Below are 24,542 nucleotides of genomic sequence, written 5' to 3'. Positions count from 1 at the left end.
CATACTTTTCCTTTTTGCTTAATAACAAAAGACCTTCACCATAAAAGTAAACAGCAGAGTAGCTTATTGTCCTGTTTTGTCTTTCAAGAACAGCCTTAAAACACTGTGGTAAATAAATGAAAACTGCTTTACTTCAGCAAAACATAAAGAACAGAATAGTGGAATAATGCAAAAGGAAGCAAGGAAGTCTTAGGGTAAACACAGTTCTTAGTTAAATTCCCAAATCAAATAGCAGTCTTACTTCAGACAAAGAAACAGCAATAAATCCTTAGGAACAGTTTCCCAGATGCAGACTCGAAGCAGGCACAAGGTGAGCGAAGGCTTAGGCATTAAGAGTCAGTTTGTTACCAGCAAGAGCTGACTGCACCTGCTTTTGCTTTATAGCCCTGAGTCCCCTCCCAGCTGCTAGGGCAGTTCCTAATTACTCTGCTGCATTTCTGGAAGCTATTCTAGCTGAACGACATCTCTGCTCTGTTTCCTTTCGCCTCTCCTGAAATGTGGGTACTTGCAAAGTCTCCTCCTTAGGAATACGTTCCTGCTTCCCTTCCTCTTCTGAAGAAGAGGAATCCCTAACACTTATTTAGCAGCAGCAGCGTGACCCAGAGCAGTAGCCAGTATAACACCAAATAAAAACACAGGCTATTGTTATCTTCCTTCGGAGGCTTTTCTTGTAGGAAAATAATATGGTTATATTATTTACAAAAACAAGGTTTTCAGAACATAAACAAAGTTCTTTAGAATTCCTTGTTATATCTTTGCCTCAGCTTCTTGCCTTCACGCTGGGCTTCTCTCTCAACCTTCAAACTGAAGCAGCTCTCTCCTTGGAGCAGACAAACACAGCACGCTTTCCACCGAGGCAATCTTCACACAGAAGGATGTCTTCAGGAGGAGCAACTCACTCACAGGCACACCTGCTTATATTACCCTACTAGTTTTGCTTAGTCATTGCATCATTTTAAGTCTTTTTACATCATTTTTTGTAATTAAAAATACACTGTTATTGCCACAATGTTTCTGGCATTATTTGCCCCCCATTTTGGCACAAATTGGGGGAGTTTTGCCCAGTTTTGTTTGCTCACCTGGTTCCTCCGGCCCCGTTCCCATTGGCAGTTGAAGAGGAAAGTGCTGGAAAAGGGCAGGTAGCTGCTGTCGTGCAAAGCCACCAGGTAAGTGTCGGAAAACTCAAAAGACTGGGGAAACTGTTGGAGAAGCTGCCAGACGCAATCCAGGAACAGCAGGAAGACTGGCGACTGAAAGGCAAAAAAAGAATTATGGTATTATTATTATTATTATAATTACTTCTACTACTAGTACTATGTGTTCCCACAAAGAACTCTTGATGTTACCATTCCAAGCATCATGAATTACGAGGGTTGAATGAAAAGTAACCTTTGTTACTTCGGTTTGGATGGGAATATTTTAATAAATCAAATGCAGAAATAATCCTTAAAATATCCTCTTTAACGACCACTATTCACTTTTCCACATAATCACCAGACAATTGGATACATTTCTGCCAATGATGAACACGTTTTCTGAAGCCGTCACGGAAGAAGTCAACACTCTGTTCCCGCAACCGACGTCTCACAGGACCCATCGTACACAGATCTTCCGACAGCCAAGCAAAGCAATGATGTGACCCACACATTCTTGTGAAATGCCAATTATGCTTGAAATTTCTCTCTGAGTGATATGATGATCATCCTGAATCAACCTGTCAACCTTTTGCTTGTGAAACTCAGTGGTCGCTCTCACAGGACGTCCAACTTTTTGTTTGTCACACAAGTCAGATGTTTCCACCTCAACATCTTTCAACTTACTCACACAACAACGCACAGGACTCACATCAACACAATCGCCATAAACAGCTTTCATTCTCTGAGGAATCTCCTTTGGGGCGTCACCTTCAGCTGTCAAGAATTCAATGACTGCACGTTGCTTAAGTCACATGGACCGACCGTCTGCGCAGGGTTCCATACTTCGCACTTTAACAACACAACCGTCCAATGCTAAGGCTTCCCCGTCTGCATAGGGTTCCTTACTTCGCACTTTAACAACACAACCATTCAATGCTAAGGCTTCCCTGTCTGCGCAGGGTTCCATACTTTGCACTTTGACAACACAACCATTCAATGCTAAGGCTTCCCCGTCTGCGCAGGGTTCCATACTTTGCACTTTGACAACGCAACTGTCCAATGCTAAGGCTTCCCCGTCTGCGCAGGGTTCCATACTTTGCACTTTGACAACACAACCATTCAATGCTAAGGCTTCCCCATCTGCACAGGGTTCCATACTTTGCACTTTAACAACACAACCGTTCAATGCTAAGGCTTCCCCGTCTGCACAGGGTTCCATACTTTGCACTTTGACAACACAACCATTCAATGCTAAGGCTTCCCCATCTGCACAGGGTTCCATACTTTGCACTTTAACAACACAACCGTTCAATGCTAAGGCTTCCCCGTCTGCACAGGGTTCCATACTTTGCACTTTGACAACACAACCATTCAATGCTAAGGCTTCCCTGTCTGCGCAGGGTTCCATACTTTGCACTTTGACAACACAACCATTCAATGCTAAGGCTTCCCCGTCTGCACAGGGTTCCATACTTTGCACTTTGACAACACAACCATTCAATGCTAAGGCTTCCCCGTCTGCACAGGGTTCCATACTTTGCACTTTAACAACACAACCATTCAATGCTAAGGCTTCCCTGTCTGCACAGGGTTCCATACTTTGCACTTTAACAACACAACCATTCAATGCTAAGGCTTCCCCGTCTGCACAGGGTTCCATACTTTGCACTTTGACAACACAACCATTCAATGCTAAGGCTTCCCTGTCTGCGCAGGGTTCCATACTTTGCACTTTGACAACACAACCATTCAATGCTAAGGCTTCCCCGTCTGCACAGGGTTCCATACTTTGCACTTTGACAACACAACCATTCAATGCTAAGGCTTCCCCGTCTGCACAGGGTTCCATACTTTGCACTTTAACAACACAACCATTCAATGCTAAGGCTTCCCCATCTGCACAGGGTTCCATACTTTGCACTTTAACAACACAACCATTCAATGCTAAGGCTTCCCCGTCTGCACAGGGTTCCATACTTTGCACTTTGACAACACAACCATTCAATGCTAAGGCTTCCCCGTCTGCACAGGGTTCCATACTTTGCACTTTGACAACACAACCATTCAATGCTAAGGCTTCCCCGTCTGCACAGGGTTCCATACTTTGCACTTTGACAACACAACCATTCAATGCTAAGGCTTCCCTGTCTGCGCAGGGTTCCATACTTTGCACTTTGACAACGCAACTGTCCAATGCTAAGGCTTCCCCGTCTGCACAGGGTTCCATACTTTGCACTTTGACAACACAACCATTCAATGCTAAGGCTTCCCTGTCTGCACAGGGTTCCATACTTTGCACTTTGACAACACAACCATTCAATGCTAAGGCTTCCCCGTCTGCACAGGGTTCCATACTTTGCACTTTGACAACACAACCATTCAATGCTAAGGCTTCCCCGTCTGCACAGGGTTCCATACTTTGCACTTTAACAACACAACCGTTCAATGCTAAGGCTTCCCCGTCTGCACAGGGTTCCATACTTTGCACTTTAACAACACAACCGTTCAATGCTAAGGCTTCCCCGTCTGCACAGGGTTCCATACTTTGCACTTTGACAACACAACCATTCAATGCTAAGGCTTCCCCGTCTGCACAGGGTTCCATACTTTGCACTTTGACAACACAACCATTCAATGCTAAGGCTTCCCCGTCTGCACAGGGTTCCATACTTCACACTTCAACAACACAACCGTTCAATGCTAAGGCTTCCCCGTCTGCGCAGGTTTCCATACTTTGCACTTTAACAACACAACCGTTCAATGCTAAGGCTTCCCCGTCTGCACAGGGTTCCATACTTTGCACTTTAACAACACAACCGTTCAATGCTAAGGCTTCCCCGTCTGCGCAGGGTTCCATACTTTGCACTTTGACAACACAACCGTTCAATGCTAAAGCTTCCTGCCAAATGGAACTGTAGAGGAGAGTCTACTGAACAAGCCAGTACTATCATCTGTTGAGGAGTTACGAAGGTGGAGGCATTACTTTTCATTCAACCCTTGTATTATTATTTTGCCTCCGCTGCCAAGAGGATGGATTTTGAAAAGCAAAACAGGACATAATAAGACCCCAAAAGGCATTATTTTCTTCCCAAAGCAACAGACCTCGTCTCGGTCGTTCTTCTGGAACAGATTGAGCCGGTGGAGGAAGGGATGCCCGGCCGCAACCCATTCTTTCTGGATCAGGCTCTGGAACCCGGATATGGTTCGGTTGTGGGCATCCGAAAGGACCTGGACTAAGGAGGCCAGCAAACAATTCAGATCCCGGTCGCTTGATTCTTTGCAAATGGGAGAAAAAGAAGGGAAAGGATCTGTTTTGAAACCTGGGCGCCTTTGGAAATATGAAATAACACTGCTTTGCATCATACGTGCTGTTTTCAATGAGCCAACTCTGCATTCAATCCAGAGGGGAAAGCATATATTTATATTACTGTATATACTCGAGTATAAGCCTAGTTTTTCAGCCCTTTTTTTAAGACTGAAAAAGCCCCCCCTCAGCTTATACTCGGGTGAAGGTCCTGGTTGGCTTATATTTGTGTCAGCTTATACTCGAGAATATATGGCACATTTATTATTTTTCTCTATTATTATTGGTATTAATACATTTATTATTTTTCTCTATTATTGTTGCTACTATTATATTTATTTTACTCTATTTTTCCTCTTATTATTAATACATTTCTTATTTCACTCTGATCTTATTATTATTATATTTATTATTTTACTCTATTTATTACTACATGTATTATTTTTCTGTATTTATTTTATCATGACACAACAAACAAGATAGATATGCTGGATTTTGTATCACAAGATCACAAGTCAAACACTTCCCAAGTGTCTAGGACTGTGTGATGTATTTTCGGATGATGTGTGCAGATCCCAGTCGGGTGGCTTTTTGCAGTTGGCAGATGGTAATTTTGTCAATGTCTATTGTTTCCAAATGCCGGCTGAGATCTTTTGGCACGGCACCCAGTGTGCCCACCACCACCGGGACCACCTGCACTGGTTTCTGCCAGAGTCTTTGCAGTTCAACCTTGAGGTCCTGAGAGCGGCTGAGTTTTTCCTGTTGTTTTTCGTCACCTGGGATGGCAACATCAATGATCCAAACCTTTTTCTTTTCCACAACTGTGATGTCTGGTGTGTTGTGTTCCAGAACTTTGTCAGTCTGGATTCGGAAATCCCACAGTATCTTTGCATGCTCATTTTCCAATACTTTTGCAGGTTTGTGATCCCACCAGTTCTTTGCTGCTGGGAGGTGGGACTTGAGGCATAAGTTCCAATGAATCATTTGGACCACATAGTTGTGCCTCTGTTTGTAGTCTGTCTATGCGATTTTCTTACAGCAGCTGAGGATATGATCCATGGTTTCGTCGGTTTCCTTGCACAGTCTGCATTTTGGGTCATCAGCTGATTTTTGGATCTTGGCCTGAATGGCCTTTGTCCTGATGTCTTGCTCCTGGGCTGCAAGGATCAGGCCTTCTGTCTCCTTCTTCAGGGTCCCATTCGTGAGCCACAGCCAGGTCTTCTCCTTATCAGCTTTTCCTTCAATTTTGTCAAGGAACTTTCCATGCAATGTTTTGTTGTGCCAGCTGTCAGCTCTAGTTTGTAGTGCGGTTTTCTTGTACTGGTTTTTTGTCTGCTGTGCTTTGAGGAGTTTCTGATTTTTGACTTCAATCAAAGCAGGTTCTTCACTTTGCTTTCCATATTCTGCCAGGGCATGTTCTTCTTCTTTGACTGCTTGTTTGACTTGTAAGAGTCCTCTGCCCCCTGATCTTCTAGGCAGATATAGCCGGTCAACATCACTGCGAGGGTGCAGGGAATGAGGAATGGTCAGACTATGACCCAAAATGCAGACTGTGCAAGGAAACCGACGAAACCATTGATCATATCCTCAGCTGCTGTAAGAAAATCACATAGACAGACTACAAACAGAGGCACAACTATGTGGCCCAAATGATTCATTGGAATTTATGCCTCAAGTACCACCTCCCAGCAGCAAAGAACTGGTGGATCACAAACTTGCAAAAGTCTTCGAAAATGAACATGCAAAGATACTGTGGGACTTCCAAATCCAGACTGACAAGGTTCTGGAACAGAACACACCAGACATCACAGTTGTGGAAAAGAAAAAAGTTTGGATCATTGATGTTGCCATCCCAGGTGACAGTCGCATTGAAGAAAAACAACAGGAAAAACTCAGCCGCTATCAGGACCTCAAGATTGAACTGCAAAGACTCTGGCAGAAACCAGTGCAGGTGGTCCTGGTGGTGATGGGCACACTGGGTGCCATGCCAAAAGATCTCAGCCGGCATTTGGAAACAATAGGCATTGACAAAATCTGCCAACTGCAAAAGGCCACCCTATTGGGATCATCCTAAAATACATCACACAGTCCTAGACACTTGGGAAGTGTTCGACTTGTGATTTTGTGAAATGAAATCCAGCATATCTATCTTGTTTGCTGTGTCATAATAAAATAATAATAATAATAATAATGACTCTGAGGGAGAATCCTTTGTTGGGAGGTGTTAGCTGGCTCTGATTGTTTCCTATCTCTAATATGTCTAGCAATGTTCAGCCACACGTTAAAGCCCCGCCCACCTGGCTAACATCACTGTTCCGTTGGGGGGGGGGCGCTCTGCGCATGCGTGGTTTGTAATTTTTGGTGATTTTGTGATACGAAATCCAGCATATCTATCTTTTTTGCTGTGTCATACAATAAAATAATAATAATAATATCCTACAAATACTATTGTCTCAATGGGAGCATTGCAAGGCTATTATCTACCTTGCAGGACCACCGAGCGACTCCTTTCGGCCAGCAAGACGGAGACCTCTCCAGCCTTCTTCAAGCAGGCCCTGCAAAGCAAAGGCAGGCGGATAAGAAGCAATTCCTTTCAACTGGGAGAATCCGAATTGTTCATTATGAACCTTGTGCAAATATCGGATGGGTGGCTTGGAAACAGTCCATGGGAAAGGGATCTAGGGGTCTCTGTGGACACCAAGCTGAACATGAGCCAAGAGTGCGATGTGTTGTGGTTCAGGCTGATGATGAAGGTAGATTTGGGTTTATGCAGGCTGACCAAGGAAATGCTGAAGGCTCTGAATTGTCAGACTAGCAGTGAAGCAGAAGTTTTCGATAAACAAACTAGTAGTGAAGCAGAAGTCAGTGATAAGGGTGACCTTTCATGGGATTCAGAACATCAACAAGTCCCAGGTGGCTCTGGCAGTGAGTCAGAGGAGTCTTCCTTCGATAGGGATACAAGGTTACGGTTAAGAGTTCATCTTCCCAGACGTTCTCTTAGGATAGCTGGGAACTCAAGGACAGAGGAATGCTTATTTAATGTGTTGTTGAATGCTTATTTAATACTTATTTAGTCTGTAAGCATGGTTCAATAGGGAGAAACAGGGAAAGGTTTCAGACGAAGAAACGTTGATTTTGGAAGCTAAGTTCCTGCCTTGCCTATGCTCATGGAAAAGGACTCTTGCTTTTATCCATGCTTAGATCCCCTGTTTGGATTGCATTTTGGAGTTCATGCTGCCTTGTTTTTAGGACTGATTTGCTATATTAGAGACTTTGAACTATATTCTACAGATTGCCTTTACATTTGGATTATTGCTTTCCTTTACTGCTTTTATTCAGACTTTGCTCTCCTTTATCAATAAACTGTTTTAACCAAGTCTGCTGTGGTGGAGGGTGTGTTAAGAACAAGGTGAACCAGTGCTGAGGTGTAACATGATGCTGCAGCGAAAAAGGCCAATGCGATTCCTCCATGATAGTCCTGCTCTATCCACAGGGTGAAGGGGGCTTTCCTCACCTGACGTGATCCAACCACCGCGTCCCTTCCAAGCTTGAGAGCCATTTCTCGTCCGAAGGGGCGACAGAGGAATCTCAAAAAGAGAACATAAAACCGCGGATTTTAGACACTGAAATTCATATCCTTGCACCTCCTTCTCCTTCTTCCAACATTTGCATTTGGCTCTCTAACTCCGAAGGGAAAATCCCTGGGATTTCGAGGGTCAGGAAATCCTAGAGTTAGAAGAGACCCCAAAGGGCATGCAGCGTGACTCCATTCTCCTAGGCAGGAAAGGCACCATCCGATCCCTCCCGGCGGATGGCCATCTAGCCTCTGCTTAGGAAGCTCCAGAGAAGGAGACTCGGAAGCAGTCAATCTAGGTTTGGAAAGGATCCCCAAAAGCCACCTCAACACTGTTCTGCCATGTAAGGAAAACACAATCAAAGCCCTCCTGACATATGGCCATCCAGTCTCTGCTTAGTAATATTAATAATACTTCTATCAGGCAGGAAAGAACAATAAAATCCCTTTGGACAGATGGCCATCCAGCCTCTGTTTAATAATAATAATATTATAATACTTGTACCAGGTAGGAAAGGCACAATCAAAGCCCTGCCAAGAGATGTCTATCCAGCCTCTGCATAATAATAATAATAATAACAACAACAACAACAACAACAACAACAACAACAACAACAACAATGCTTCTGCCAGGCAGAAAAGGCACAATCAAAGCCCTGCCAAGAGATGGCCATCCAGCCTATGCTTAATAACAACAACAACAATAATAATAATATTGCTTCTGCCAGGTAGGAAAGGCACAATCTAAGCCTTCCCAACAGATGGCCATCCAACCTCTGAATAATAATAGTTATAGTAATAATAATATTATTAATAATCATACTTTTACCAGGCAGGAAAGGTACAATCAAAGCCCTGCCAAGAGATGGCTATCCAGCCTCTGCTTAATAAAAATAGTAATAATAATATAATGCTTCTGCCAGGCAGAAAAGGCACAATCAAAGCCCTGCCAAGAGATGGCCATCTAGCCTCTGCTTAATAATAATAATAATAATAATAATAATAATAATAATAATAATAATAATAGTAGTAGAGTCCTAGAGTTTAGAGACCCCAAGGGTCATCCAGTCCAACCCCATTCTGCCCAGCAAGAAAAGGCACAATCTAAGCCCTGCCAAGAGATGGCCATCCAGCCTCTGCTTAATAATAATATAATACTTCTGCCAGGCAGGAAAGGCACAATCAAAGCCCTCCTGTCGGATGGTCATACAGCCTCTGCTTAGTAATAATAATAATATTATAATACTTGTACCAGGTAGGAAAGGCACAATCAAAGCCCTGCCAAGAGATGGCCATCCAGCCTCTGCATAATAATAATAATAATAATAGTAATATAATGCTTCTGCCAGGCAGGAAAGGCACCATCAAAGCCCTCCTGACGGATGGCCATCCAGCCTCTGCTTAGTAGTAATAATAATATTATAATACTTGTACCAGGTAGGAAAGGCACAATCAAAGCCCTGCCAACATATGGCCATCGAACCTCTGAATAATAATAATAATAATAATAATAATAATGCCTCTGCCAGGCAGAAAAGGCACAATCAAAGCCCTGCCAAGAGATGGCCATCCAGCCTCTGCATAATAATAATAATAATAATAATAATAATAATAATAATAATAATAATAATAATAATAGAGTCCTAGAGTTGAGAGACCCCAAGGGCCATCCATTCCAACCCCATTCTGCCCAGCAAGAAAAGGCACAATCTAAGCCTTCCCATCAGATGACAATCAAAGCCCTCCAGATAGATGGTCATCCAGCCTCTGCTTAATAATAATATAATACTTCTACCAGGCAGGAAAGGTACAATCAAAGCCCTCCAGACAGATGGTCATCCAGCCTCTGCTTAATAATAATACTTCTACCAGGCAGGAAAGGCACAATCAAAGCCCTCCAGATAGATGGTCATCCAGCCTCTGCTTAATAATAATATAATTCTTCTGCCAGGCAGGAAAGGCACAATCAAAGCCCTCCAGACAGATGGTCATCCAGCCTCTGCTTAATAATAATATAATACTTCTACCAGGCAGGAAAGGCACAATCAAAGCCCTCCAGACAGATGGTCATCCAGCCTCTGCTTAATAATAATATAATACTTCTGCCAGGCAGGAAAGGCACAATCAAAGCCCTCCAGACAGATGGTCATCCAGCCTCTGCTTAATAATAATATAATACTTCTGCCAGGCAGGAAAGGCACAATCAAAGCCCTCCAGACAGATGGTCATCCAGCCTCTGCTTAATAATAATATAATACTTCTACCAGGCAGGAAAGGCACAATCAAAGCCCTCCAGACAGATGGTCATCCAGCCTCTGCTTAATAATAATATAATACTTCTGCCAGGCAGGAAAGGCACAATCAAAGCCCTCCTGTCGGATGGCCATCCAGCCTCTGCTTAGTAGTAATAATAATATTATAATACTTGTACCAGGTAGGAAAGGCACAATCAAAGCCCTGCCAAGAGATGGCCATCCAACCTCTGCTTAATAATAATAATAATAGAGTTGAGAGAGACCCCAAGGGCCATCCAGTCCAACCCCATTCTGCCCGGCAGGAAAGGCACAACCAAAGCCCTCCCGACAGATGCTAGCCAAATGGACCGGCGCTCACCTGCAAGGCCAAGGCAAAGGGTCCAAAGCCGGGCATAGGACTGTTGGATTTCGGGCAAGTTGGGGAGATCAGAGGCCACGTCGACAACGATGCATTGGGAATGGCCCGCCAGCATCAGCCTCTCCACCGATCTGCAGAGACAGAGGCGGCAAAAGTGGGCTGAGGATCCAGTTGTGTTCAGTGCAAATCGACAGCAGCAACTTCCACCGAGAAAGAGAAAGCCGTACCTCATGTCCTCTTTTTCCGGATCCGAATCCGGGTGGAAGCTGGCCGACCGGAGGAGACTGCTGCCCGACGGGTGTCGCCAACACAGCCTCTGAGCATGGACAAAGCGGACGGCTTAAGGTTGAGATCACTTGAACCCTGTAGTGAAAGATCTTGCAAAATTTCGACTCCTTTGCTTACAAATCTTAATGTTGATATTGTTGATACTATTATTACTCCTATTATTCTTAATATTATTACAAAATTTCGACTCCTTTGCTTGCAAATCTCAGTTTTGCTTAAAAATCTTAATGTTGATATTGTTGATACTATTATTACTCCTATTATTATTAATATTACAAAATTTCGACTCCTTTGCTTACAAATCTCAGCTTTGTTTACAAATCTTAATGTTGATATTGTTGAGACTATTATTACTCCTATTATTATTAATATTATTACAAAATTTCAACTCCTTTGCTTACAAATCTTAATGTTGATATTGTTGATACTATTATTACTCCTATTATTAATAATATTATTACAAAATTTCAACTCCTTTGCTTGCAAATCTCAGTTTTGCTTACAAATCTTAATGTTGATATTGTTGATACTATTATTATTCCTATTATTATTAATATTATTACAAAATTTCAACTCCTTTGCTTGCAAATCTCAGCTTTGCTTACAAATCTTAATGTTGATATTGTTGATATTACTCCTATTATTAATAATATTATTACAAAATTTCGACTCCTTTGCTTGCAAATCTCAGCTTTGCTTACAAATCTTAATGTCGATATTGTTGATACTATTATTATTCCTATTATTATTATTATTACAAAATTTTGACTCCTTTGCTTGCAAATCTCAGCTTTGCTTACAAATCTAAATGTTGATATCCTATTATTATTATTATTATTATTATTTACTAATAATTTTAATATTATTATGTGCCAGGCAGTGTGAATGGAATGTTTTATCAGAAGTTCTTTCAAGTTCTTTTGTTTACAAATCCCAGTGCTTTCTCCTCTCTGTGCCTTTCTTTACCAAATGGGCACCCCTGAGGTCATCCATCCTCACCCTCTTTCATTCCCAAACAGAAATAGGAAACCTGCATCATCAATGGGATTTGTAGTTATGTTTGTACTTCACGCCTGAGATGTCATGTCTGGATCCAGGACTACAAATCCCATCCTCTCACCGGAATGCGCCGTTCGTTGAAATGCACAAAAGTCCTCTTGAGTTCGTTGTCCAAGAACCGGCCGGGGACCCAGAGATATTTCGGAAGGCTAAAGAGAGGAAAGAGGTGAGTTCAAGGCTTATTATTATTATTATATATTAGTAATAATATTATTATACAGTAGAGTCTCACTTATAAATGGGCCGGCAGAACCTTGGATAAGCAAAAATCCTGGATAATGAGGGATTAAGAAAAAAGCCTATTAAACATAAAATTACATTATGATTTTACAAATTAAGCACCAAAACATCATGACAGAAAAAGCAGTTCAATACACAGTAATGTTATGTAGTAATTACTGTATTTACGAATTTAGCATGAAAACATTGCAACATTTACTACAAAAAGAATGACTACTAAAAGGCAGAGTATGTTGGATAATACAGAACCTTGGATAAGTGTATATTTATAATCTTATATTATCTGTTTAGAACTGGATTATATGAGGCCCCTTCTACACAGCTGTATAAAATGCACACTGAAGTGGATTATATGGCAGTGTGGAGTCAAGATAATCCAGTTCAAAGCAGATAATATAAATAATCCTATATATTATAAATGGGTTATATAGCAGTGTGGAAGGGCCTTGAGTCTACACTGCCATATAATCCAGTTAAAATCTGATAATCTGTGGAAGGGGCCTAAGTGAGGCCTAACTGTGCCTGTCCCCTGGGCTGAGTGGGTTGGTAGGAGACCAAGTGGGCAGAGCGTAGCCTTCTAACTGGCAGCAATTGGATAAAAAAAATAATTCCTCTCCCTCTAATTAGGACTTCATTTTTGTTTTATTTTTGTTGTATCAACCTATAGGTGTGGATGATGGGTTGTGTTGTCAAATTTTGAGGTTGGAGGGCCTGTAGTTTTGTCCATCACTGGGATTCCATCACTCTTTTATATATATAGATGTGGAAGAGGCCTGATTGAAGCGGCCCTGGGCGCCATTAAATGGCTGAGTGGGTTGCTAGGAGACAAAGTGGGCGGAGCTTAGCCTTCTAACTGGCAGCAATGGGGGGAAAAACAATTATTCCTCTCCCTCTAATTAGGACTTTATTTTTCTTGTTTTTTTGATGTCTAAACACAGTGGGGATGACCATGTCTTTTGTGGCCAAGTTTCGTGGGTTTTGGGTGTTTAGTTTCACTGTTTACTTTAAGGCAGAAATGGTCAGAACATTTTTTATATATACAGATAATTATAGCATTAGTATTATTATATAATTATGGTATTATTATTTAAAAATATGTTATTATTATTTTATAAATGTCTATCCCACTTTCCCACTTTCCTACCTGGTCGACATATCGAAGCGTTCATTGGCGGGGCTGACCCTCCACCCGTCCGCTCCCATGCGCTGCAGCTCCTTCTCCCAGTCCGAAAGAGTCTCGAAAAGCAACGTGCCGGAGCCTTCCTCGGCCTCTTCCTCTTCCCTCCGCTGCCGGCTGTTCTCTAGACCCAGAAGCAGATCGGACTTAGATGGCAAAGAACCAACAACGACCCTCCCTTCCGGCCACTCTACCCCGATACTGTGGCTCACCCAGATTTTTCAGAGCCACGTTTTCGCAACCGCTGCTGTCCCGGTGGCCGCACTCCTGGGCTTGGGCAATGGCCATGGTCACCTGCAATGCAAGGGAAAGGATGCAATGTGTGTAATTCCCATGGAGTAAACAACAAAACCACTGGACCAAATCACACCAAATTTGGCCCAAACACATAGTCATCCAATCTATGTCTTTCCATAAAAAAACCCTATAAAATTAGGTCCAAATTACAGAAAACCCCCAAAACGAAAAATTACAAACTACGCATGCGCAGAGGGGCCCCCCAGGAAACTTGGTGATGTCAGCCAGGTGGGCGGGGCTTCAACGCGTGGCTCAGCACTGCTAGACATATTCCAGACAGGAAACAATCAAAGCCAGCTAACACCTCCCAACAAATGACTCTCCCTCACAGTCATTACTATTATTATTATTATTATGACACAGCAAACAAGATAGATATGCTGGATTTCGTATCACAAAATCACAAGTCGAACACTTTATTATTATTATTATTATTATTATTATTATTATTATTATTACACAGCAAACAAGATAGACATGCTGGATTTCGTATCACAAAATCACAAGTCGAACACTTCCCAAGTGTCTAGGACTGTGTGATGTATTTTCGGATGATGCATGCAGATCCCAGTAGGGTGGCCTTTTGCAGTTGGCAGATCGTGATTTTGTCAATGTCTATTGTTTCCAAATGCCGGCTGAGATCTTTTGGCACGGCACCCAGTGTGCCCATCACCACTGGGACCACCCGCACTGGTTTCTGCCAGACTCTTTGAAGTTCAATCTTGAGGTCCTGAGAGCGGCTGAGTTTTTCCTGTTGTTTTTCATCAATGCGACTGTCACCTGGGATGGCAACATCAATGATCCAAACCTTTTTCTTTTCCACGACTGTGATGTCTGGTGTTTTGTGTTCCAGAACTTTGTCAGTCTGGATTCGGAAGTCCCACAGTATCTTTGCATGTTAATTCTCCAATACTTTTGCACGTTTGTGATCCCACCAGTTCTTTGCTACTGGGAGGTGGTACTTGAGGCATAAGTTCCAATGAATCATTTGGGCCACATAGTTGTGCCTCTGTTTGTAGTCTGTCTGTGCAATTTTCTTACAGCAGCTGAGGATATGATCACTGGTTTCGTCAGTTTCCTTGCATAGTCTGCATTTTGGGTCATCAGCTGATTTTTCGATCTTGGCCTGAATTGCCTTTGTCCTGATGTCTTGCTCCTGGGCTGCAAGGATCGGGCCTTCTGACTCCTTCTTCAGGGTCCCATTCGTGAGTCTTCTCCTTATCAGCTTTTCCTTCAATTTTGTCAAGGAACTTTCCATGCAATGTTTTGTTGTGCCAGCTGTCAGCTCTAGTTTGTAGTGCGGTTTTCTTGTACTGGTTTTTTGTCTGCTGTGCTTTGAGGAGTTTCTGATATTTGACTTCAATCAAAGCAGGTTCTTCACTTTGCTTTCCATCTTCTGCCAGGGCATGTTCTTCTTCTTTGACTGCTTGTTTTACTTGTAAGAGTCCTCTGCCCCCTGATCTTCTAGGCAGATATAGCCGGTCAACATCACTGCGAGGGTGCAGTGAATGATGAATGGTCATGAGTTTTCTTGTTTTTCTGTCCAAATTGTCCAGTTCCATCTGTGTCCAGTTTATAATGCCAGCAGTATATCTTATGACAGGTATGGCCCAGGTGTTTATGGCCTCGATGGTGTTGCCTCCATTGAGCTTGCTTTTTGAGGATTTTTCTGACCCTTTGTGTGTAATCTTTGCTGACCACAGTTTTCACATGTTCATGCTTTATGTTATACAGCTGTAATATGCCCAGATATTTATAGGCCTCTGGCTGGTGACACTTTATTGTTTGGCCATTGGGCATATTTATGCCCTCACTTTCCATGATTTTTCCCTTCTTCAATGCCACTGTCAAACATTTGTCCAAGCCAAAGTACATGCTGGTATCAGTGCTAAAAATTCGGACAGTGTTAGTCAGAGACTGGATTTCAGTTTCCGTTTTCCCATACAGCTTCAGGTCATCCATGTTCATCAAATGTGAAATTTTGTGAGATTTCTTAGATGTTTGATAGCCGGGATTTGTTTTTTGTAAGATTGTTGACAGAGGGATCGTGGCAATAATGAAAAGCAGAGGGGACAATGAGTCTCCCTGGAAAACCATGAATGCGCAGGTTAACCTGGCATGATGTGAGTTGTAGTTCACCCACAACCTGATGCATTTCGTACAATTAAAAATGACTTTTTCAAATAACCCGGGAAATGCCGGGTACACAAGCTAGTATAATAATAAAATTAAATTAAAAATAAATAAAGACAACTTCAACAACAATACCAACAACAACAACAACAGGTAACTATGGTATTTTAAATCCCATCATAATAAAGCCACACAAGGACTCACCCGGAAGGCTTGTGGTTCCAAGCCGCTTTCGTGGAAATGGAAGTGCAGGACCCGGAAATCCCGGCAATAGATGACCAGCTCCTCAGGGATGAACTTCAGGGTCGAGGTGCCGGTCAAGACCTTGGCCTTTGTGAAGCTGTTCACTGGAGAAAGATCGGGACAAGACCATGGGATCCCATTGGCAAGAATTGGGGAAATCCCATAAGGAATCCTCTCCATTCCCACTTATGCAAAGTCCCGGTTTTCCTTCCTCCTTTGTTCTCAGCTGACTTCCATCGCTGCAAGCCGAAAAGTCGCTTGCATTATTCCATTAACAAGAAAGTCACCAAGTCCCAAGGGTTTGCCGATACTAGCCTAGGGGATGCTGGGATTTGCAGTAATAAATACTAGATACTAGGCTAGGGGATGCTGGGATTTGCAGTACTAAATACTAGACTAGGGGATGCTGGGATTTGCAGTACTAAATACTAGACTAGGGGATGCTGGGATTTGCAGTAATAAATACTAGATACTAGACTAGGGGATGCTGGGATTTGCAGTAATAAATACTAGATATTACACTAGGGGATGCTGGGATTTGTAGTAATAAATACTAGATATTACACTAGGGGATGCTGGGATTTGCAGTAATAAATACTAGATACTAGACTAGGGGATGCTGGGATTTGCAGTAGTAAATAGTAGATACTAGACTAGGGGATGCTGGGATTTGCAGTAATGAATACTAGATACTAGACTAGGGGATGCTGGGATTTGCAGTAATAAATACTAGATACTAGACTAGGGGATGCTGGGATTTGCAGTAGTAAATAGTAGATACTAGACTAGGGGATGCTGGGATTTGCAGTAATGAATACTAGATACTAGACTAGGGGATGCTGGGATTTGCAGTAATAAATACTAGATACTAGACTAGGGGATGCTGGGATTTGCAGTAATAAATACTAGATACTAGACTAGGGGATGCTGGGATTTGCAGTAATAAATACTAAATACTAGACTAGGGGATGCTGGGATTTGCAGTAATAAATACTAGATACTAGACTAGGGGATGCTGGGATTTGCAGTAATAAATACTAGATACTAGACTAGGGGATGCTGGTATTTGCAGTAATAAATACTAGATATTACACTAGGGGATGCTGGGATTTGCAGTAATAAATACTAGATATTACACTAGGGGATGCTGGGATTTGTAGTAATAAATACTAGATACTAGGCTAGGGGATGCTGGGATTTGCAGTACTAAATACTAGATACTAGACTAGGGGATGCTGGGATTTGTAGTAATAAATACTAGATACTAGACTAGGGGATGCTGGGATTTGCAGTACTAAATACTAGATACTAGACTAGGGGATACTGGGATTTGCAGTACTAAATACTAGATAATAGACTAGGGGATGCTGGGATTTGCAGTACTAAATACTAGATACTAGACTAGGGGATGCTGGGATTTGCAGTAATAAATACTAGATACTAGACTAGGGGATGCTGGGATTTGCAGTAATAAATACTAGATACTAGACTAGGGGATGCTGGGATTTGCAGTACTAAATACTAGATACTAGACTAGGGGATGCTGGGATTTGCAGTACTAAATACTAGATACTAGACTAGGGGATGCTGGGATTTGCAGTACTAAATACTAGATACTAGACTAGGGGATGCTGGGATTTGCAGTACTAAATACTAGATACTAGACTAGGGGATGCTGGGATTTGCAGTAATAAATACTAGATACTAGACTAGGGGATACTGGGATTTGCAGTACTAAATACTAGATACTATACTAGGGGATGCTGGGATTTGCAGTACTAAATACTAGATACTAGACTAGGGGATGCTGGGATTTGCAGTACTAAATACTAGATACTAGACTAGGGGATGCTGGGATTTGCAGTACTAAATACTAGATACTAGACTAGGGGATGCTGGGATTTGCAGTACTAAATACTAGATACTAGACTAGGGGATGCTGGGATTTGCAGTACTAAATACTAGATACTAGACTAGGGGATGCTGGGATTTGCAGTCCCGAGCCTTGGCAAGAATATTTTTGGGTGCCTCTATATACTTTAGCTGTCGTGGCTCAACGGAATAATGGGATTTGTAGTTTAGTGAGGCACCAGAACCCGTTGGCTGAGAAGAGAGAAAGGCCTTGGGAAAACTACAACTTCCAGGGTTGGACTGGATGGCCTTTAGGGGTCTCTTTCCCAACTCTAGCATTCTATGATTCAATGAGGCTGGATGGCCATCTGTTGGGAGGGCTTTGAGGGTGCCTTTATGGCAAAATGGGGTTGGACTGGATAGCCTTCCAACTAGGATTCTATGATTCAATGAGACTGGATGGACATCTGTCGGGAGGGCTTTGATGGTGCCTATATGGCAAAATAGGGTTGGACTGGATGGCCTTCCAACTAGGATTCTATTATTCAGTGAGGCTGGTTGGTCATCTGTCGGGAGGGCTTTGATGGTGCCTTCATGGTAAAATGGGTTTGGACTGGATGGCCTTCCAACTAGGATTCTATAATTCAATGAGGCTGGTTGGTCATCTGTCGGGAAGGCTTTGATGGTGCCTTTATGGCAAAATGGGGTTGGCCTGGATAGCCTTTCAACTGGGATTCTATGATTCAATGAGACTGGATGGATATCTGTTGGGAGGGCTTTGATGGTGCCTTTATGGCAAAATGGGATTCGCCTAGATAGCCTTCCAACTGGGATTCTATGATTCAATGAGGCTGGATGGCCATCTGTCGGAGAGCTTTGATGGTGCCTTTATGGCAAAATGGGATTCGCCTAGGTAGCCTTCCAACTGGGATTCTATGATTCAGTGAGGCTGGATGGCCATCTGTCGGGAGAGCTTTGATGGTGCCTTCTCTTATGGAGGAATAGGGTTGGACTGGATGGCCTTCCAACTAGGATTCTGTGATTCAATAAGGCTGCATGGCCATCTGTTGGGAGGGCTTTGAGGGTGCCTTTATGGCAAAATGGGGTTGGACTGGATGCCCTCTAGGGCTCTTTCGCCCTACCCACTTTAGGATTCTATGATTCAATGAGGCTGGTTGGCCATCTGTCAGGAGGGGTTTAGTGGTGCCATCCCATATGACAGAATAGGGTTGGATTGGATGGTCTTTAGGGGTCTCTTTCCCAACCTAGACCGATAGGATTCAATGAGGCTGGGAGGCTATCTGTTGGGAGGGCTTTCATGGTGACTTCTCTTATGGAAGAATAGGGTTGGACTGGATGGCCTTCCAACTAGGATTCTATGACTCAATGAGGCTGGATGGCCATCTGTCAGGAGGGGTTTAGTGGTGCCATCCCATATGACAGAATAGGGTTGGATTGGATGGTCTTTAGGGGTCTCTTTCCCAACTCTAGAGCGATAGGATTCAATGAGGCTGGGAGGCTATCTGTTGGGAGGGCTTTGATGGTGACTTCTCTTATGGAAGAATAGGGTTGGACCAGATGGCCTTCCAACTAGGATTCTATGACTCAATGAGGCTGGATGGCCATCTGTCGGGAAGGCTTTGATGATGCCTTCCCTTATGGCATGGAGTTGGACTGGATGGCCTTTAGGGGTCCCAACTCTAGGCTAATAGGATTCAATGAGGCTGGATGGCCATCTGTAGGGAGGGCTTTGATGGTGCCTTCCCTTATGACAGGACAGGGTTGGGCTGGATGGTCTTTAGGGGTCTTTTTCTAATTCTAGGATTCTATGATTTAATGAGGCTGGGTCAGGAAGGCTTTGATGGAGATTGTGGATTCTATGATTCAATGAGGCTGGGTGGCCATCTGTCGGGAAGGCTTTGATGGAGATTGTGTCTAGACTGACATATTGACCATGGCCAAAACCTGGGACGAAAAAGGTCCTTTCTGACCTGCCACCAGCCGCCCGATGCAGGAGAGAGCCACATCGTAGTCGCTGTGCATGAAAGGAGGAGAGGAGCCGTCCTGGAAGAGGAAAGAAAACACACGACTGACATAATTTGCATAACCCCGCCCACTGCCTCTCCCATAACCCTTTCCTACCCTTTCCTACGGCACAGCAAACAGAGGAATTGATCAGCAACTGAACAAGAGGTTTAAGAAGAATTCACCATGTAGTTGACCTACATCCAGAGAGCACTGTGAGCCCAACCCGCGATGGATCAGGACCAAACTTGGCCTGGATGATGGGACTTGCAGTACCTTCGCTCACTTCCAGAGACCACTGTGACTCCCACGAATGACAGACTTGGACCAAAATTGGCACACAGGCCTCCCATGACTAACAGAACATACTGGGAAAATGGGGATCCAGAGAAACTGGGAATGGACCTTGGCTTTGGGAGTTGTAGTTCACCTGCATCCGGTGACTCCTACTGACAATGGACCGGGACCAAACTTGGCACAGAGAAGCCCCATGACCAAGTGAACATACTGCAGGGGGTTGTGGGAATGGACCTAGGTTTTGCGAGTTGTAGTTCACCTACATCCAGAGATACTGTGACTCCTACCGACAATGGACCGGGACCAAACTTGGCACAGAGAAGCTCCATGACCGACTGAATATACTTCAGGGCTTAGTGGGAATGAACCTTAATTTTGGGAGTTATAGTTCACCTACATCCAGAGAAACTGTGACCTCCACTGAGAATGGACCGGGACCAAACTTGGCACAGAGAAGCCCCATGAACATAGATGGATGGATGGATACATACATACGTATTTTAACTTTTATGTTTTCTCGCCCCAGGCAAACGCACCTCGTTGTCTGAAACCACGTCTGGAAGGAAGGCCACCCTGAAGTTGGTGCAGTAAAGGGTCCCTGGGATGTTCCCGTCTCCGGAAGCGACGCTTTTGCGGACGTTGGAAGCCTCTTCCTGGATGTATTCGCCTGCCATTCATAAGGAACCCGCTATTAGTTCACAACGGAGCACCCGACAAACAAGAATGAACCCGCTACGGGTTTTAATCCGAACTTTGAAAGCGCCGAGCCCCATTCTTGCAGCTTATTGACTTTTGGACAGAACCCGCAACATTTTGGCTGTCCTTCCAACTAAACCAAGAGTGCAATGGAGGTTTTGAAGCAGAGGATGGATGACCATCTGTTGGGAGGGCTTTAATGGTGTCTTGTTCTGGCAGAAGAGCCTTGGACTGAATGGCCAATCCATTCCACAATCAACATTATATTTATGATATTTATTATATTTAGATTTACATAATACAGTAGAGTCTCACTTATCCAACATAAACGGGCTGGCAGAATGTTGGCTAAGCGAATATGTTGGATAATAAGGAGGCATTAAGGAAAAGCCTATTAAACATCAAATTAGGTTATGATTTTACAAATGAAGCACCAAAACATCATGTTAGACAACAAATTTGGCAGAAAAAGTAGTTCTATACGCAGTAATGCTATGTAGTAATTACTGTATTTACGAATTTAGCACCAAAATATCACGATATATTGAAAACATTGACTACAAAAATGTGTTGGATAATCCAGAACGTTGGATAAGCGAGTGTTGGATAAGTGAGACTCTACTGTATTTAATTGTTTAATATGTTTGCATAGAGACAATTGAGACATAAATAAATATACTACTACCTGTACTAATAATAATAATAATAATAATAATAATAATAATAATAATAATAATAATAATAATAAATCACACAGTCCTAGACACTTGGGAAGTGTTCAACTTGTGATTTTGTGATACGAAATCCAGCATATCTATCTTGTTTTCTGTGTCGTACAATATAATAATAATAATAATACAGTAGAGTCTCACTTATCCAAACCTTGCTTATCCAACGTTCTGGATTATCCATCGCTTTTTTGTAGTCAATGTTTTCAATACATCATGATATTTTGATGCCAAGTTCATAAATACAGTAATTTCTACATAGCATTACTGTGTATTGAACTACTTTTTTCTGTAGTGGTATTACATGATGTTTTGGTGCTTAATTTGTAAAATCATAATCTAATTTGATGTTTAATAGGCTTTTCCTTAATCCCTCCTTATTATCCAACATATTCGCTTATCCAATGTTCTGCCGGTCCGTTTATGTTGGATAAGTGAGACTCTACTGTAATACTGTATATACTCGAGTATAAGCCTAGTTTTTCAGCCTTTTTTTTAGCACTGAAAAGCCCCCCTCGGGTTATACTCAGGTGAGGGTCCTGGTTGGCTTATATTCAGGTCGGCTTATACTCAAGTATATATGGTACATTTATTATTTTTCTCTATTATTATTGGTATTATTACATTTATTATTTTTCTCTATTATTGTTGCTACTATTACATTTATTTTACTCTATTTTTATTATTAATATATTTATTATTTCACTCTGATCTTATTATTATTGCATATATTATTTTACTCTATTTAATATTACATGTATTATTTTCCTGTATTTATTTATTTATTATTATTACAGTAGAGTCCCACTTATACAACATAAGTGGATAAGCGAATATCTTGGATAATAAGAAGGGATTAAGGAAAAGCCTATTAAACATCAAATTAGGTTATGATTTTACAAATTAAGCACCAAAACATCATTTTATACAACAAATTTGACAGAAAAAGTAGTTCAATATGCAGCAATGTTATGTTGTAATTACTGTATTTAGGAATTTAGCACCAAAATATCACTATATATTGAAAACATTGACTACAAAAATGGCTTGGATAATCCAGAAGCTTGGATAAGTGAGACTCTACTGTAATAATAATAATAATAATAATAATAATAATAATAATATACATCACACAGTCCTAGACACTTGGGAAGTGTTCGACTTGTGATTTTGTGATACGAAATCCAGCATATCTATCTTGTTTGCTGTGTCATACAATAATAATAATAATAATAATAATAATAATAATAATAATATTTGGGACAAAGTGAAAAATGCAAATGGAACTCAAGAATGTGCACCCATCCTAGCATGCCAAGCCATTTTCCAATCAATATTATATTTATATTTAAATGGTTATTATATTTATGTAATATATTTATATTTTATTTCAAAGTTTATTATATTTATTTAGTATTATATTTATATTTTCAAGCAGAGGATGGATGGCCATCTGTTGGGAGGGCTTTGATGGTGTCTTGTTCTGGCAGAAGAGCCTTGGACTGGATGGCCAATCCATTCCACAATCAACACTATATTGACCATATTTATTATGTTTCTCTAATATTTAATTGTTTACTATATTTTCATAGAGAAAATTGAGACATAAATATTATAATAATAATAATAATAATAATAATAAAAAAATATGTTGGGAGGGCTTTGATGGTGTCTTGTTCTGGCAGAAGAGCCTTGGACTGGATGGCCAATCCATTCCACACTCAACATTATATTTATCATATTTATTATATTTAGATTTACATAATATTTAATTGTTTAATATGTTTGCATATTATATTTATTATATTTATGACATTTGAGACACAAATAAACATAATAATAATAATAATAATAATAATAATAATAATAATAATAATAATAATTGTTATTATTATTATTATCAAAAAATATTTGGGACGGAGAGAAAAATGCAATGGCATGCAAGAATATGCACCCATACTAGTATGTCAAGCCATTTCCCAATCAATATTATATTTAAATACAGTAGTTATTATATTTATGTAATATTATATTTATATGTCAATGTTTATTATGTTCATTTATTTAGTATTATATTTATTATATTCATTTAAGGCACAGCGGGTTAAAGCGCTGAGCTGCTGAACTTGCTGACCGAAAGGTCGCCGGTTCAAATCCGGGGAGCGGGGTGAGCTTCTGCCGTTAGCCCCAGCTCCTGCCAACCTGCAAATGTGAGTATATCAATAGGTACTGTTCCGGCGGGAAGATAACGGTGTTCCATGCAGTCACGACTGGACTTAACGTCAGAGGAGTACCCTTACTATATTTATTTAATATTATTTTTATTTTCGTATTATATTGATTTATCCATTAAAAGGAGGCAATTGAAAACTACGGTAAATAAAATAATAAATACTGTATTGAAAATATTTGAAGCGGAGAGATAAACGCAAATGGAAACCAAGAATATGCACAGAATTCCTGCATAGTTGACTACCTGGGATGCATTGGAGCGCATATTCGTTCCGGTTCTTCTTTCCGCTCATGTTGGAAGACTTTGGACTTTGTTGCTGCAAAAGAGAGAAAAAAAGAAAATAGAAAGCAAAGTCCCAAGTGAGATAGACCTTCGTCCCAAGAAGGCAAGATTTATTGGAGGCTCTCATGGGACAAAAAGGAGTCAGCAAGCTGATAGGAGCCATCATTATTTTCATTATTATTATTATTATTATTATTATTATTATTATTATTATTATTATTATCATCATCATAAGTCTATTATGGATGCAAAGGAGGAGGCGGGACCATGAAAATTAAAAAGCATGTGGACAATTTCAATAGAAAGGAGAAAAAACAATGAACATGAACAAAATCTGGCTATTTAAAAACTCTAAAATCAGGATAG

At 41.4% G+C, this 24,542-nt stretch overlaps 1 protein-coding gene across 2 annotated transcripts in view; it reads right to left on the bottom strand.

Annotated features, from left to right (window-relative positions):
* The window catches only part of mtmr11 (myotubularin related protein 11), a 65,642-nt gene that overhangs the window by 19,352 nt on the left and 21,748 nt on the right, over window positions 1-24,542 (bottom strand). For both annotated transcript variants that reach the window (XM_062964734.1, XM_062964733.1), the window contains exons 2-14: window positions 24,138-24,210; window positions 20,774-20,904; window positions 19,907-19,979; window positions 16,026-16,168; window positions 13,604-13,685; window positions 13,359-13,515; window positions 12,036-12,123; window positions 10,855-10,943; window positions 10,628-10,758; window positions 7,955-8,027; window positions 6,925-6,995; window positions 4,239-4,411; window positions 1,080-1,250 (exon numbers count right to left, since the gene is read on the bottom strand). In XM_062964734.1, coding sequence (XP_062820804.1) covers window positions 1,080-1,250; window positions 4,239-4,411; window positions 6,925-6,995; window positions 7,955-8,027; window positions 10,628-10,758; window positions 10,855-10,943; window positions 12,036-12,123; window positions 13,359-13,515; window positions 13,604-13,685; window positions 16,026-16,168; window positions 19,907-19,979; window positions 20,774-20,904; window positions 24,138-24,210 — 1,455 coding nt within the window. The remainder of the gene's footprint in view (window positions 1-1,079; window positions 1,251-4,238; window positions 4,412-6,924; window positions 6,996-7,954; window positions 8,028-10,627; window positions 10,759-10,854; window positions 10,944-12,035; window positions 12,124-13,358; window positions 13,516-13,603; window positions 13,686-16,025; window positions 16,169-19,906; window positions 19,980-20,773; window positions 20,905-24,137; window positions 24,211-24,542) is intronic.

This window comes from Anolis carolinensis, unplaced genomic scaffold (assembly GCF_035594765.1).
Source record: "Anolis carolinensis isolate JA03-04 unplaced genomic scaffold, rAnoCar3.1.pri scaffold_14, whole genome shotgun sequence".
Lineage (NCBI taxonomy): Eukaryota > Metazoa > Chordata > Lepidosauria > Squamata > Dactyloidae > Anolis > Anolis carolinensis.
This window is presented reverse-complemented; position numbering and strand designations above follow the sequence as displayed.